This window comes from Papio anubis, chromosome X (genome assembly GCF_008728515.1).
Source record: "Papio anubis isolate 15944 chromosome X, Panubis1.0, whole genome shotgun sequence".
Taxonomy (NCBI): domain Eukaryota; kingdom Metazoa; phylum Chordata; class Mammalia; order Primates; family Cercopithecidae; genus Papio; species Papio anubis.
Genome location: NC_044996.1, coordinates 80,094,228 through 80,107,799, shown reverse-complemented (window position 1 = coordinate 80,107,799; position 13,572 = coordinate 80,094,228). Strand labels below are relative to the sequence as shown.

Below are 13,572 nucleotides of genomic sequence, written 5' to 3'. Positions count from 1 at the left end.
ATAAATAAAGCATTTCTCAGTGACAAAAACGAGATATAATCAGATATTAAGTACCTTGTGATAAACAATTTCACTGGTGAAGTAGTCTTGCAAAAAGAGAAAAGAACACAAACCTAATTAAGCTTCTTGTTCTACCTACCAATTTATAGGAGACATATGGGACAGGAAACATGTTAAAGGACGCCATAGGGATGCAGTCAGCAAAATTCAAACTTTGGGAAGCTGACCTTACTTCAACAAATTGTAGTAATAAAAATGGAGATTTAAATTAAACTTTAGGCTGGGTGTGGTGGCTCACCCCTGTAATCCCAGCACTTTGAGAGGCTGAGGCAGGTGGATCACTTGAGATCAGGAGTTTGAGACCAGCCTGGCCAAGATGGTGAAACCCCATCTCTACTAAAAATACAAAAGAAAAAAAAAAGCTGGGTGCCTATAATCCCAGCTACCCAGGAGGCTGAGGCAGGAGAATTGCCTGAACTTGGGAGGAGGAGGTTGCAGTGAGCCAGGATTGTGCCACTGCACTCCAGCCTGGGCGACAGAGTGAGTGACACTCCACCTCCAAAAATAAATAAATAAATAAATAAACTTTTAAAGGATTAAAAGAAAATGGAATTATTATTATTATTTTTTTTTGAGACAGGGTCTTACTCTGTCGCCCAGGCTGGAGTGCAGCGGTGTGATCTTGGCTCACTGCAACATTCACCTCCCGGGCTCAAGGGATTCACTTGCCTCAGCTTCCAGAGTAGGTGGGACTACAGGCATGCGCCATCACGCCCAGCTAACTTTTTGTATTTTTAGTAGAGACGGGGTTTTGCCATGTTGCCCAGGTCTTAAACTCCTGAGCTAAGGCAGTTGGCCTGCCTCGGCCTCCCAAAGTGCTGGGATTACAGGCATGAGCCACTACGCCCAGCCGATATTTAATATGAAGGAATTGCTGTCTTTTTTTGTTTGTTTGTTAAGTATGATAATGGTATTGTGGTTAGGTTGGGAGGAAAAAGCTTCTTGTGTTGTCCCTGAGATACATACTGAAATATTTTCGAATGGAATATGTCTGGGTTTTGCTTCAAAATGATCTGCGAAGAGGGGGAGTAAGTTGGAGTATAGATTAAATAAGATCAAACATGATATATGAATTGTCGAAAATGGATAATGGAGACTTGGGTGTTCCTCTATTTTTGTATGTGTTTAGACGTTTCTATTATAAAGTTTAAAAGTTTTTGGAGTGGACATCTATCACTATAGACAATCTAAATTAAATGCATCACACTATTTACTACAGAGTTGTCATCTAAGTGAAGATGAAGTGTTCTTTATTTTTTTTGAGACAGAGTCTCACTCTGTTGCCCAGGCTAGAGTGCAGTGGCACGATCTCGGCTCACTGCAGCTTCCGCCTCCCAGGTTCAAGCAGTTCTCCTGCCTCAGCCTCCCGAGTAGCTGGGATTACAGGTGTTAGCCACCATGCCTGGCTAATTTTTTTTTTTTTTTTTTTTTTTTTAGTAGAGACGCGATTTCGCCATGTTGGCCAGGCTGGTCTTGAACCCCGGGCCTCAAGTGATCTGCCCGCCTTGGCCTCCCAAAGTGCTGGGATTACAGGCATGAGCCAGCGCGCCCAGCAGATGAAGTGTTCTTTATCAATCTTTAATAAACATACTCAGTGTCTTAGTCAAATACCTTTTTGGTGTTTTTTTTTTTTTTTTTTTGGAGATACAGTCTTGCTCTGTTGCCCAGGCTGTAGTGCAGTGGCATGATCTTGGCCCACTGTAACCTCTGCTTCTCGGGTTCAAGCCATTCTCATGCCTCAGTCTCCCGAGTAGCTGGGACTACAGTTGCACATCACCACGCCTGGGTAATTTTTGTGTTTTTAGTAGAGGTGGAGTTTCACCATGTTGGCCAGGCTGGTCTTGAACTCCTGAGCTCAAGTGGTCCGCCTGCCTTGGCCTCCCAAAGTGTTGGGATTACAGGTGTGAGCCACTGCACCCGGCTGATGTTTTGATTAAAGTTTACATTTACCATCCTGTAGGAGTATCTTTCTTGATCAGTGGTTCTCTTCCTTGGTTACGCATGAGGAGCTTATAAAAGATCTGGATATCCTGACTCTATCTTCAGAGGGTCTGATTTAACTGGCCTGTGATAGAGCCTAGGTACCTTTTCTAGGAGGTAAATTCTTAATATACTGCCAGGGTTGAGAATCACTGCTCTAGACAACATGACAGCTATTTGAATGACACCGTTTAATGGTTAGTTAGTATTTCCTTGAAGTATTGTATCTTACTGTATATACAGCGCTAATTGCATGTCTTAATAAGGTCTTGCTGAGCATGTAGTTCTATGCATACAACTGAGGTATGTATTTTCCTTTTCAGTAAGAGTTTGCTGCCTCTTTTGCCACTATTTTTTCAGAAGAGTTAAACTGGTGTAATTGTGAATAAAATAGGGCCAATCATTAGAAGTATTCAGTTTAATGAAATTGGAGCAGGCCCATTTTAAATTTTTCTGTTCAGGACCCATTTTGCTCCTGAGAACATGAGGCATGAGAAGTTACTTTGATAATATTGAGGTTTGTAAAAGTAATGAGAAGGCACTAAATAAATCATTGGTTTATTAAAATGAAATGTAATTGAAACTCTGCAAGGACCTTGGAGTAAAAACACTGTAATTGGGAAGTTGATCTGGTGAAATCCTAACTTGCTGTGAGTAACTAACTGTCCTGAAATTTTTAGGCTGTCACCCTTGACCCAAACTTTCTGGATGCTTATATCAATTTAGGAAATGTCTTGAAAGAGGCACGCATTTTTGACAGGTGAGAGAATGTTCTGTTTAATAAATTTTCTTGAATCTTTGTTGTATTGACACTTGATAATTTGGACCGAAATGATAACAATAGTCAATTGAAACACATTTGCCTTTTCTAGTACGTTGTTCCCTGCCCATGTCTGCTGTGTTGCCTTTTATTTATAGGTGTTCATTGCCTGAGTTTTTGTTGTTGGCTTTCCTCAAAGCCATTATCCTTCTCATTGGGAGTTCAGTTGAAATTTTTTAATTGTAAAATGGTTGAAGTGGTTTTTTCTTAGACTAAATTATTCCTTTGACCTGATTTAGAAAGCACAGTAAATCCTGACTTTTAACTTTTTGTTGTTGTTGTGAAAGGACAGCCTATTTTTTATGTGGGAGTACAAAATTTCTCACTGTAAAGACACATTTTATAAAGGTATGATTTTGGTTTGAGGTTAAAATATAATACAGCATGAATTATGTAATTACAAAGACTTGATATATTTTGATATAGTACAGCTTGAATGAGTTGTAACAAGCCATCTATTAAGAATGAGTTACATTTTGTGTGTGTGTGTGTGTGTGTGTGTTCATTTACAGAGCTGTGGCAGCTTACCTTCGTGCCCTAAGTTTGAGTCCGAATCATGCAGTGGTGCATGGCAACCTGGCTTGTGTATACTATGAGCAAGGCCTGATAGATCTGGCAATAGACACCTACAGGCGGGCTATCGAACTACAACCACATTTCCCTGATGCTTACTGCAACTTAGCCAATGCTCTCAAAGAGAAGGGCAGTGTAAGGATTTTTACTCATTCTATTTGTTATCTGGTAGGATTAAGAGTCTTTTCTGGCCAGGTGTGGCGGCTCACACTTGTAATGCCAGCACTTTGGGAGGCTGAGATGGGAGGATTGCTTGAGCCTAGGGTTTCGAGACCAGCCTAGGCAACATGACGAAACCCTGTCTCTACAAGAAATACAAAAATTAACTGGGCATGGTGGCGTGCACCTGTAGTCCCAGCTTCTTGGGAGGCCGAGGTGGGAGGATCGATTGAGTCCTGGGAGGTTGAAGCTGCAGTGAGCCGTGATTGTGCCACAGCACTCCAGCCTGGGCAACAGAAGACTCTGTCTCAGAAAATCACAAAAACCGAAAAACAGCAAAAAATGAAAGTCTTTTGTACAAGTACTGAGATGGTATATTGGTTTACTTTAGAGTTTTGGTTGAGGGTAAGAATACCAAAAAATATCAATTTTCTGTAGCATTACCAGCCATTAGGCTTAATTAAGCAATTATTAGAATAGTATCAGTGGAGGCTTTATGATTCTCTACAGTTTTTGAAGACTTTGTTTTGTTTTCTAGGTTGCCGAAGCAGAAGATTGTTATAATACAGCTCTCCGTCTGTGTCCCACCCATGCAGACTCTCTGAATAACCTAGCCAATATCAAACGAGAACAGGGAAACATTGAAGAGGCAGTTCGCTTGTATCGTAAAGCATTAGAAGTATGTGAGGGTGGCGTAGCTGGGTATTTAGCGTGATAGTAGAGGGAAAGCAGTTAAGTTTACCATCATCCACCTCTTTTGTAAAAATAGTGGTTGAATCATTTACAAGAGGATTATTCATTGAAATAGTAATTGAGTACCTAAGGTATGATGTGAGGCCCTATGTGACATTCCAGAAAATCCCTGCATTCAGAGTTCATTATTCTGTGGATAAGATCTGTACAAAAAAATTAAACATTAACCCACAGTTCAAGAGAAGTTACTGATAAGTATATAATCTTAGTGCCTGATGGCTGTAACCACTAGGTTAGTAGATACGGTAGGAGTTTAGCAGAGAGAGATCTCAGTGGTGTTGGAGTCAGGTGGTCAGGATAAACTAAGAGCAGAAGAGGTGTACCTCATTATGTTTGAAACAAGAAGAGGTATAAAATAGAGGAAGAGGTAGAATTTGAGAATGAATAGACTTGGAAAAGGTAGAGACAAGTTTAGGGATGTAAACGTACTTGCGCAAAGTTCTTAAGGTTGTGGTGAGTTATTACTGCTGCTTCAGCAAATTTTTTAACCTCAGTTATGATCTTGACTCTTTATAGGTCTTCCCAGAGTTTGCTGCTGCCCATTCAAATTTAGCAAGTGTACTGCAGCAGCAGGGAAAACTGCAGGAAGCTCTGATGCATTATAAGGAGGCTATTCGGTAAGAGACACTAACAGCCTTATTTTTAAAATTATTCTTAATTTAAAAATGTTTGACATTTGGCACATTGCAGATGCTAAAATGGCTTTAAATAACAACAATAAGTTAGCATTACAGTGGGTTAAAGATTTTTGTATTGGAGAAATAAAACCTTGGGCTTCTCTTTTAGAATCAGTCCTACCTTTGCTGATGCCTACTCTAATATGGGAAACACTCTAAAGGAGATGCAGGATGTTCAGGGAGCCTTGCAGTGTTATACGCGTGCCATCCAAATTAATCCTGCATTTGCAGATGCGCATAGCAATCTGGCTTCCATTCATAAGGTACTACTGTTTATTATAATATGTGCAATTTAACACCTAAAATTTAAGTTTTGGAAACTTTTTACCATCCTGCTTTATTTATTTTCCAGGATTCAGGGAATATTCCAGAGGCTATAGCTTCTTATCGCACGGCTCTGAAACTTAAGCCTGATTTTCCTGATGCTTATTGTAACTTGGCTCATTGCCTGCAGGTAAAGAATAACAGGCCAGTAATTGGCTCTCAGTGTTGTAATAGCTTTTTAATTGTTATGTACCATAAGAATCCAAGCCTGACTGGAAATAGTATTTTTAATAGGCTATCTGACATTACTTTAGGCCAAAGACATACCAAATATTAAATCCTGGGATAGGGCTTTCTGGATAATAACTTCTTTTTGCTTTCTCTAGATTGTCTGTGATTGGACAGACTATGATGAACGAATGAAGAAGTTGGTCAGTATTGTGGCTGACCAGTTAGAGAAGAATAGGTTGCCTTCTGTGCATCCTCATCATAGTATGCTATATCCTCTTTCTCATGGCTTCAGGAAGGCTATTGCTGAGAGGCATGGCAACCTGTGCTTAGATAAGGTGTGATTCTTTTCTTTTAATCTTTTTGTTGTAAACTAAAACACAAATACAGAAAACTGTGCAAATCAAATCTGTGGATTAATGAATGATTATAAAGTGAACACCACCCAAATTGAGAAATAAAACTTGTGAGCCACTTCAGAACCCCTTCCATTGTGTCCTGAGTATAACCCCCTGTACTTCCTAAGATGGAATCCTTAACTCCTTCACTTAAACACTAACAATAGACTGATGGTACTGTCCTTTAACTTGAAAGCCATAATTTTTTTTCTTTTATCTTTTTTTTTTTTTTCTTGTTTTTGAGACAGGGTCTCGCTCTGTTGCCCAGGCTGGAGTGCAGCGGTGTGATTATGGCTCACTGCAGCCTCGACCTCCCTGAGCTTAGGTGATCCTCCCACCTCAGCCTCCCGAGTAGCTGGGACTACAGGCGCATGCCACCACACCTAATTTTGTATTTTTTGTAGAGATGGGGTTTTGCTATATTGCCCAAGCTGGTCTCGAACCTCTGGGCTCAAGCGATCTGCCCACCTTGCCCTGCCAAAGTGCTGGGATTATGGGTGTGAGCCACCGTGCCTGGCAAGCCATCATGTTTAATGGAGTGCTTGGTATTTTGTATTCACCTTTGAGAATTACAGCACTACTTGATCAAGGATTGGATCAAGGGTTGGATGATAGATTGGAGTGCTAGGTGTGCTTTTTTTTTTTTTTTTAATTTTGAGACAGAGTCTCTTTCACCCAGACTGCAGTGCGGTGGTGCCATCTCAGCTCACTGCAACCTCTGTCTCCCAGGTTAAAGCAATTCTTGTGCCTCAGCCTCCCGAGTAGCTAGGATTACAGGTGTGTGCCACCATGTCCAGCTAATTTTTGTATTTTTAGTAGAGATGGCGCTTTGCCATGCTAGGCTGGTCTCGAACTCCTGACCCCAGGTGATCCGCCTGCCTCAGCCTCCCAAAGTGCTGGGATTATAGGCATGAGTCACTGCCCCCGGCCATAATTTTGTTTTTAGAAAATGTTTCCCCATAGAATTTTCTAAAATGCTGGAGGGTTTATCATGCTCTGTCCATACTGCTTCATACCTACAAGTTTTAGATTTGCTCACACTTTTTTTTTTGAGACAGGGTCTTGCTCTGTTGCCCTGGCTGGAGTGCGGCTCACTGCAACCTCCACCTCCTGGGTTCAGGCGATTCTCCCACTTCAGCCTCCCAGGTAGCTGGGACTACAAGCACGTGTCACCACGCCCAGCTAATTTTTGTGGTTGTTTTTTTTTTTTTTTTTTTTTTTTTTTTTTTTTCAGTAGAGACAGGATTTCACTGTGTTGGCCAGGCTGGTCTCAAACTCCTGACCTCAAGTGATCTGTCTCCTTGGCTTCCCAGAGTGCTGGGATTTGCTTGTGCTTTATAGATTTCAGGAGCACGTCAAAGTATGAAGCATATTACATGAAGTGCTGAGGTTGCATGTCTCTGGCAATGTCAACTAAATGCTCTGGGCAGACGTTTTTCAACAGGTGTGAGGTTTGGTTTGGTGTGTTTTTCGTCAGTTTTCCTAGATGAAAATATATGTGTAGATTTTACTAACAAGCATTGGATTCTGTTGATAGATTAATGTACTTCATAAACCACCATATGAACATCCAAAAGACTTGAAGCTCAGTGATGGTCGGCTGCGTGTAGGATATGTGAGTTCCGACTTTGGGAATCATCCTACTTCTCACCTCATGCAGTCTATTCCAGGCATGCACAATCCTGATAAATTTGAGGTAAGACTAGTGTTTCTCTAGAATCACTATTTGTTTAAAAAAGAAAAAAACCCACAATGTTGGTTTGTCATGAGGCATGGAAACCCAGTGTCTTTTGGAAAGATTTGAGCCAATGCTATTAAATATGCCATGTACTGCCTTTCAGGTGTTCTGTTATGCCCTGAGTCCAGATGATGGCACAAACTTCCGAGTGAAGGTGATGGCAGAAGCCAATCATTTCATTGATCTTTCTCAGGTAGATAAAACTCTCATACTTTAACTTTTTATTTTGAGCAAGTTTAAATAAAACTATTAGCATGTAGTTTATTTTTTGATGATAGGTATTAAATGCTGTAGTACCACATATAGGCAATTGTGTTGATCTTATTTCCTTGGTCATTTATGTTAAATCAGCATGCCTTTTTCCGAGGTTGCAAATGAAACAGAAATGTGTTATGCTTGTGCTTGGACATACAACTTTTGTGGAGATTGAGCCGGCACTTGTGACAGAAGATACTTAATAAATATTAACAAAATGGTGACTTGGGAGAAGAATAAATAGGTCTTTTAAAGAAAATAGGGCCAGGTGTGGTTGCTCACGCCTGTAATCCCAGCACTTTGGGAGGCCGAGGTGGGCGGATCACGAGGTCAGGAGATGAGACCATCTTGACCAACGTGGTGAAACTCCGTCTCTACTAAAACACAAAAAATTAGCTGGGTGTGATGGTGCATGCCTGTAATCCCAGCTACTTGGGAGGCTGAGGCAGGGGAATCGCTTGAACCCAGGAGGCGGAGGTTGCGGTAAGCTGAGATTGCACCACTGCACTCCAGCCTGGTGACAGAGCAAGACTCTGTCTCAAAAAAGAAAAAGAAAATAGATGAACTATGGTTCATCAGTTTCCATGGGCCTTTGCCTTTGGTTATCTTTATATCTGTATTTGTTCTATTGTTGTATCCTCTAGGAGCATAAGTTTTATGATAAATTAAGATTGAAACCTGTGGGGGAATTAATTTGCTGAGTATGTAGGCTACAGTTTTTTCTTTGTAGACTCTATTAGCCACTTTGACTGATAGAGATAATATACTCTACATAGTGTTTGTGTACACACATGTATGTATGTACATACGCATGCAGGTATGGTATGTATGCATATATGTAAAAATACATGTATATACATATGAATCACTGAAGTCCTACCAGAAAGATTTTGAGACTTCTCATTTAATAAATAGTACGTACCAACAAATTTTGCAATATAGCTGTTGCTTCAAAAGTTTGTCTGGCCATTTTTGATACACAGTTAGACTCTTTGTGACCAAGAAGCATCCCTCTTTCTATCTCTGAGACCTTTAGGGAGTCACTGCTGATTGACTACAGTCTAAACTCTTCAGCATAGCTTTTGTAACCTTTCTCTGTTTGCCACAACTTTGTCAATACTTTCACCCACCATTCTACATCATGTATACCTTATGTCAAATAGAAGTGAATTACCTTTTTTTTTTTTTTTTTGAGATGGAGACAGGCTGGAATGCAGTGGCACGATCTCGGCTCACTGCAACCTCCACCTCCCAGGTTCAAACGATTCTCTTTTGATTCTCTTTTGCCTCAGCCTCCCGAGTAGCTGAGATTACAGGCGCCTGCCACCACACCCAGCTAATTTTTGTATTTTTAGTAGAGACGGGGGTCTCACCACATTGGCCAGGCTGGTCTTGAACTCCTGACCTCAGATGATCCACCCGCCTCGGCCTCCCAAAGGTCTGGGATTACAGGTGTGAGCCACCATGCCCGGCCTACTCACCATTTTCTAAACTCCCTCACACTTTACTCTAGTTCTTCATTCATACTGTTCTCTACTGAGATTGTATTCTGTTAAACTCCTTCAAACTTCTATTCGTCTTTGAAGACCTATTTCAAATACCAGTTCTAGGCTGGGTGCAGTGGCTCATGTGTATAATCCTTTGGGACAATGAGGTGGGAGGATTGCTTGAGGCCATCATGGGCAACATAGTGAGACCCTGTCCCTACCAAAAAAAAAAAAGATTACAAATTTCAAATACCAATTTCTCTATGAAATGTTGTTACTCATACATTCAATCCAGAAGTGAACTCTCCTTCCTCTGTGTTCTGTTTCTCTAATGCTTTGGGCCCATTTTAATGGCAGTTAACCATATTTGTGCCCGAATTAATATAGTTAATTTGTGTTCTTACCACTTTTCCATCTGGGAATCTGAATTATGTTAAATGCCATTAAAACTAATGGAATTGATCTGAGATTATACATAGTGAGTTCTTATTTTCTATTCTGTAGATTCCATGCAATGGAAAAGCAGCTGATCGCATCCATCAGGATGGAATTCATATCCTTGTAAATATGAATGGCTATACCAAGGGCGCTCGAAATGAGCTCTTTGCTCTCAGGCCAGCTCCTATTCAGGTAAACAAATTAACAGTCATCACTTATAACATGTATTTGGCTAAGAAAACAGTAATGTGCTGCTTTTCCTCCCTCTGGTTAACTGATATTTGAAACTGTAGGGCAGACATACTTTTTAATTTTTTTAAGTTGTTGAGATGCGCAGGACAAAAAGAGTGTAGAGCACAATGCTTATAGGTACATGTATATAGAGACATGCAGTTCATGGTTGGCTATGAACAGTTACTCTGTCTTGCAAATTTGAAGAACATTTTAGCATTTTGAAAGTTAGTCTAAAATGCAGGCTGGGGGTACAGTGGCTCACGCCTGTAATCCCAGCACTTTGGGATGCTGAGGCAGGAGGATCACTTGAAACCAGGAGTTTGAGACCTGCCTCGGCAACAAAGCAAAACACCCTATCTCTACAAAAAATTTAAAAATTAGCCGAAGTGGTGGTATGCCCCTGTGAGCTCAGCTATTCGGGAGGCTAACGTGGAAGGATTGCTCAAGCCTAGGAGTTTGAGGCTGCAGTGAACTATCACTGTGCCACTGCACTCCAGCCCCGGCGACAGAGTGAGAGTCTCTCTTAAAGAACTACTTCATTGCTTTCGACTAAAGAAGTCAGCCTTGCTGTGCCTGTAGCAAGGCCAGTAATCCTGGCTACTCTGGAGGCTGAGGCAGAAGGATTGCTTGAGCCCAGGAGTTCGAGGCTGTAGTGATCTACGATTGCACCACTGTACTCCAGCCTAGGGAACAGAGTGAGATCCTGTCTCTAAAAAAGAGTTAGACCTCCTTGTTCATTTACTTATTTAATTTTGGCACCTTTAGGTTCCTTTTTAAAAAACCATTTTATTGAGGTACAGTTGACATACAAAAAGTTGTACATATTTAATGTATATGACTTGATGAATTTAGAGATAAGTATCCTGATGAAAGTTCTTAATCAGTTTTTGATCTGATTTTTTAAGGCAATGTGGCTGGGATACCCTGGGACGAGTGGTGCACTTTTCATGGATTATATTATCACTGATCAGGAAACTTCACCAGCCGAAGTTGCTGAGCAGTATTCTGAGAAATTGGCTTATATGCCCCATACTTTTTTTATTGGTGATCATGCTAATATGTTCCCTCACCTGAAGGTAGGTATGAAACAGTGCTATGGGGGAATTTCAAAGAACTGTAGCTTTTTATTTCCTTGCTATTGTCTATGTAAGTCCTAAAAGACATGTCTGAAACTATTTTTTCCATTAGAAAAAAGCAGTCATCGATTTTAAGTCCAATGGACACATTTATGACAATCGGATAGTTCTGAATGGCATTGACCTCAAAGCATTTCTTGATAGTCTACCAGATGTGAAAATCGTCAAGGTCAGAACCTAGTCAATATTGTCATTGAAATACAGTTAACTGCATTCACGATCTTTTTCGTAATCATGCATTTTTTTGTTTTAGATGAAGTGTCCTGATGGAGGAGACAATGCAGACAGCAGTAACACAGCTCTTAATATGCCTGTTATTCCTATGAATACTATTGCAGAAGCAGTTATTGAAATGATTAACAGAGGACAGATTCAAATAACAATTAATGGATTCAGTATTAGCAATGGACTGGCAACTACTCAGGTGAGAAGATAATATACCATTATATGTCCCACCAAGTATGCATTTATTTCCCTTAAACCTCATCATAACTCTAGGAGGCAAGTATCATTATTACCATTTTATAGATGAGGAAATGAGTTAGTGGAAATGTGCATCTTATGTAGGTGTGTCTGATTTTAAAAGTCTCCTGGATTCAGCCAGCAGATTATTACTTACTGAGAAACTTCTGTGTTAATATCTTGTTATTCCCTGCCTGTGGCTTTACTGTCTTATATGATGAACTGTCTGTACATACCATACAGTTTCTTGCTTCTGTAAACCCATCCTTTCCCTAGCTAAATCCTACTCAGACGTTCAGTTCAGACAGCTCTTCCAGGAATCCATTTCCGTACTTACCGCTAACGTCTCCATCCCTACTTCATTGGTACCTGTCTTTTATACCTCTGTAATGTTTGGAATATATCATTACATACAGCACAACAGATGATAATTCCCTGTGTTTGTATCCTCTACTGAATTGAATTACTGATGTCTTAATCACAGTAATGTAGTATGTACTCAATAAATAATACATTGCATGCCTAAATAAGTAGCTCTATCAAGAGAGCGTAAGGCAAAGATCTCTGACCTCTAGAGGTCATAGATGTCCTTGCACACCTGTAATAGTTATATAACAATGTAAGGCAGTACTCAAATATGAGAATTGCAAGATAAAACTAATTATGTGTGTAGAAACTCAGAAACAGTGATGATCAGTGTGAAGAGAGACACTCTTGGGAGAAGAGACCATTTGGAGGAGTAATTTAACCTTGAGGAGTGGATGTGATTTAGAAAAGGACATTTCATTCATGAAGAAAAGAGTGATCAAAAGCTGTTGGATTGTTAATAGGATTTTGAGATCTTTTTTGGTTAGAGCAAGAAGTTTCATAGTGCAGTCTCCCCCAAATTAAGATAATGCTGCAACGGTTTGCCTCTTCTTAAACTTATATCGTGAATATTTTCTCATGGTTTGGTGACTTTTAATGGTTAGACCATTTTGGATCTTATGGATTGAAATATTGGACTCCTTTTGCCTTTAAATATAACCATCATCTTTTCCTTGTTTTAGATCAACAATAAGGCTGCAACTGGAGAGGAGGTTCCCCGTACCATTATTGTAACCACCCGTTCTCAGTATGGGTTACCAGAAGATGCCATTGTATACTGTAACTTTAATCAGCTGTATAAAATTGACCCTTCTACTTTGCAGATGTGGGCAAATGTGAGTATGCATAGACTTATTGTTACCATCTTAGAGACGAATAAAGATTTTGTATCTAGAGCTTCTTGCTGAAGATTGTCCTTCCACTCCCATTTAGGAGCTGTTCTGCTCATTTCTTTAAAAAATGTTTTTTTGGCTGATCGCGGTGGCTCATGCCTGTAATCCCAGCACTTTGGGAGGCCGGTGCAGGTGGATTACCTGAGGTCAGGAGCTTGAGACCAGCTTGACCAACATTGTGAAACCCCGTCTCTATTAAAAATACCAACAAATTAGCTGGACGTGGTGGTGGGCACCTGTAATCCCAGCTACTCGGGAGGCTGAGACAGGAGAATCACTTGAACCCGGGAGGCAGAGGTTGCAGTGAGCCGAAATCATGCTGTTGCACTCCAGCCTGGGCAACAAGAGCAAAACTCTGTCTCAAAAAAAAATTTTTTTTAAAATACTTTTTTAAAAATGTATTTTATTTATTTACATGTGACTCAACTGGGTTATGCTCTTTTTTTAAAAAACAGAATCTCGCTCTGTTGTTCAGGCTGGAGTGCAGTGGTGTGATCTTGCCTCATGGCAACCTTTGCATCCCAGGTTCAAGTGATTCTTGTGCCTCAGCCTTGCAAGTAGCTGGGATTACAGGCATGTGCCACCATGTCTGGGTAATTTTTTTTTGTATTTTTAGTAGAGACGGGGTTTCACCATGTTGGCCAGGCTGGA

The 13,572-nt window shown here is 40.4% G+C and overlaps 1 protein-coding gene across 2 annotated transcripts in view; it reads left to right on the top strand.

Moving 5' to 3' along the window:
* OGT (O-linked N-acetylglucosamine (GlcNAc) transferase) overlaps positions 1–13,572 on the top strand; it is a 42,269-nt gene that overhangs the window by 18,468 nt on the left and 10,229 nt on the right. For both annotated transcript variants that reach the window (XM_003917862.4, XM_003917863.5), the window contains exons 6-19: positions 2,721–2,800; positions 3,373–3,568; positions 4,131–4,271; positions 4,862–4,962; positions 5,132–5,285; positions 5,375–5,476; positions 5,673–5,852; positions 7,450–7,608; positions 7,754–7,843; positions 9,897–10,022; positions 10,970–11,140; positions 11,253–11,369; positions 11,454–11,624; positions 12,712–12,864. In XM_003917862.4, the coding sequence (XP_003917911.1) occupies positions 2,721–2,800; positions 3,373–3,568; positions 4,131–4,271; positions 4,862–4,962; positions 5,132–5,285; positions 5,375–5,476; positions 5,673–5,852; positions 7,450–7,608; positions 7,754–7,843; positions 9,897–10,022; positions 10,970–11,140; positions 11,253–11,369; positions 11,454–11,624; positions 12,712–12,864 (1,941 nt within the window). The remainder of the gene's footprint in view (positions 1–2,720; positions 2,801–3,372; positions 3,569–4,130; positions 4,272–4,861; positions 4,963–5,131; positions 5,286–5,374; positions 5,477–5,672; positions 5,853–7,449; positions 7,609–7,753; positions 7,844–9,896; positions 10,023–10,969; positions 11,141–11,252; positions 11,370–11,453; positions 11,625–12,711; positions 12,865–13,572) is intronic.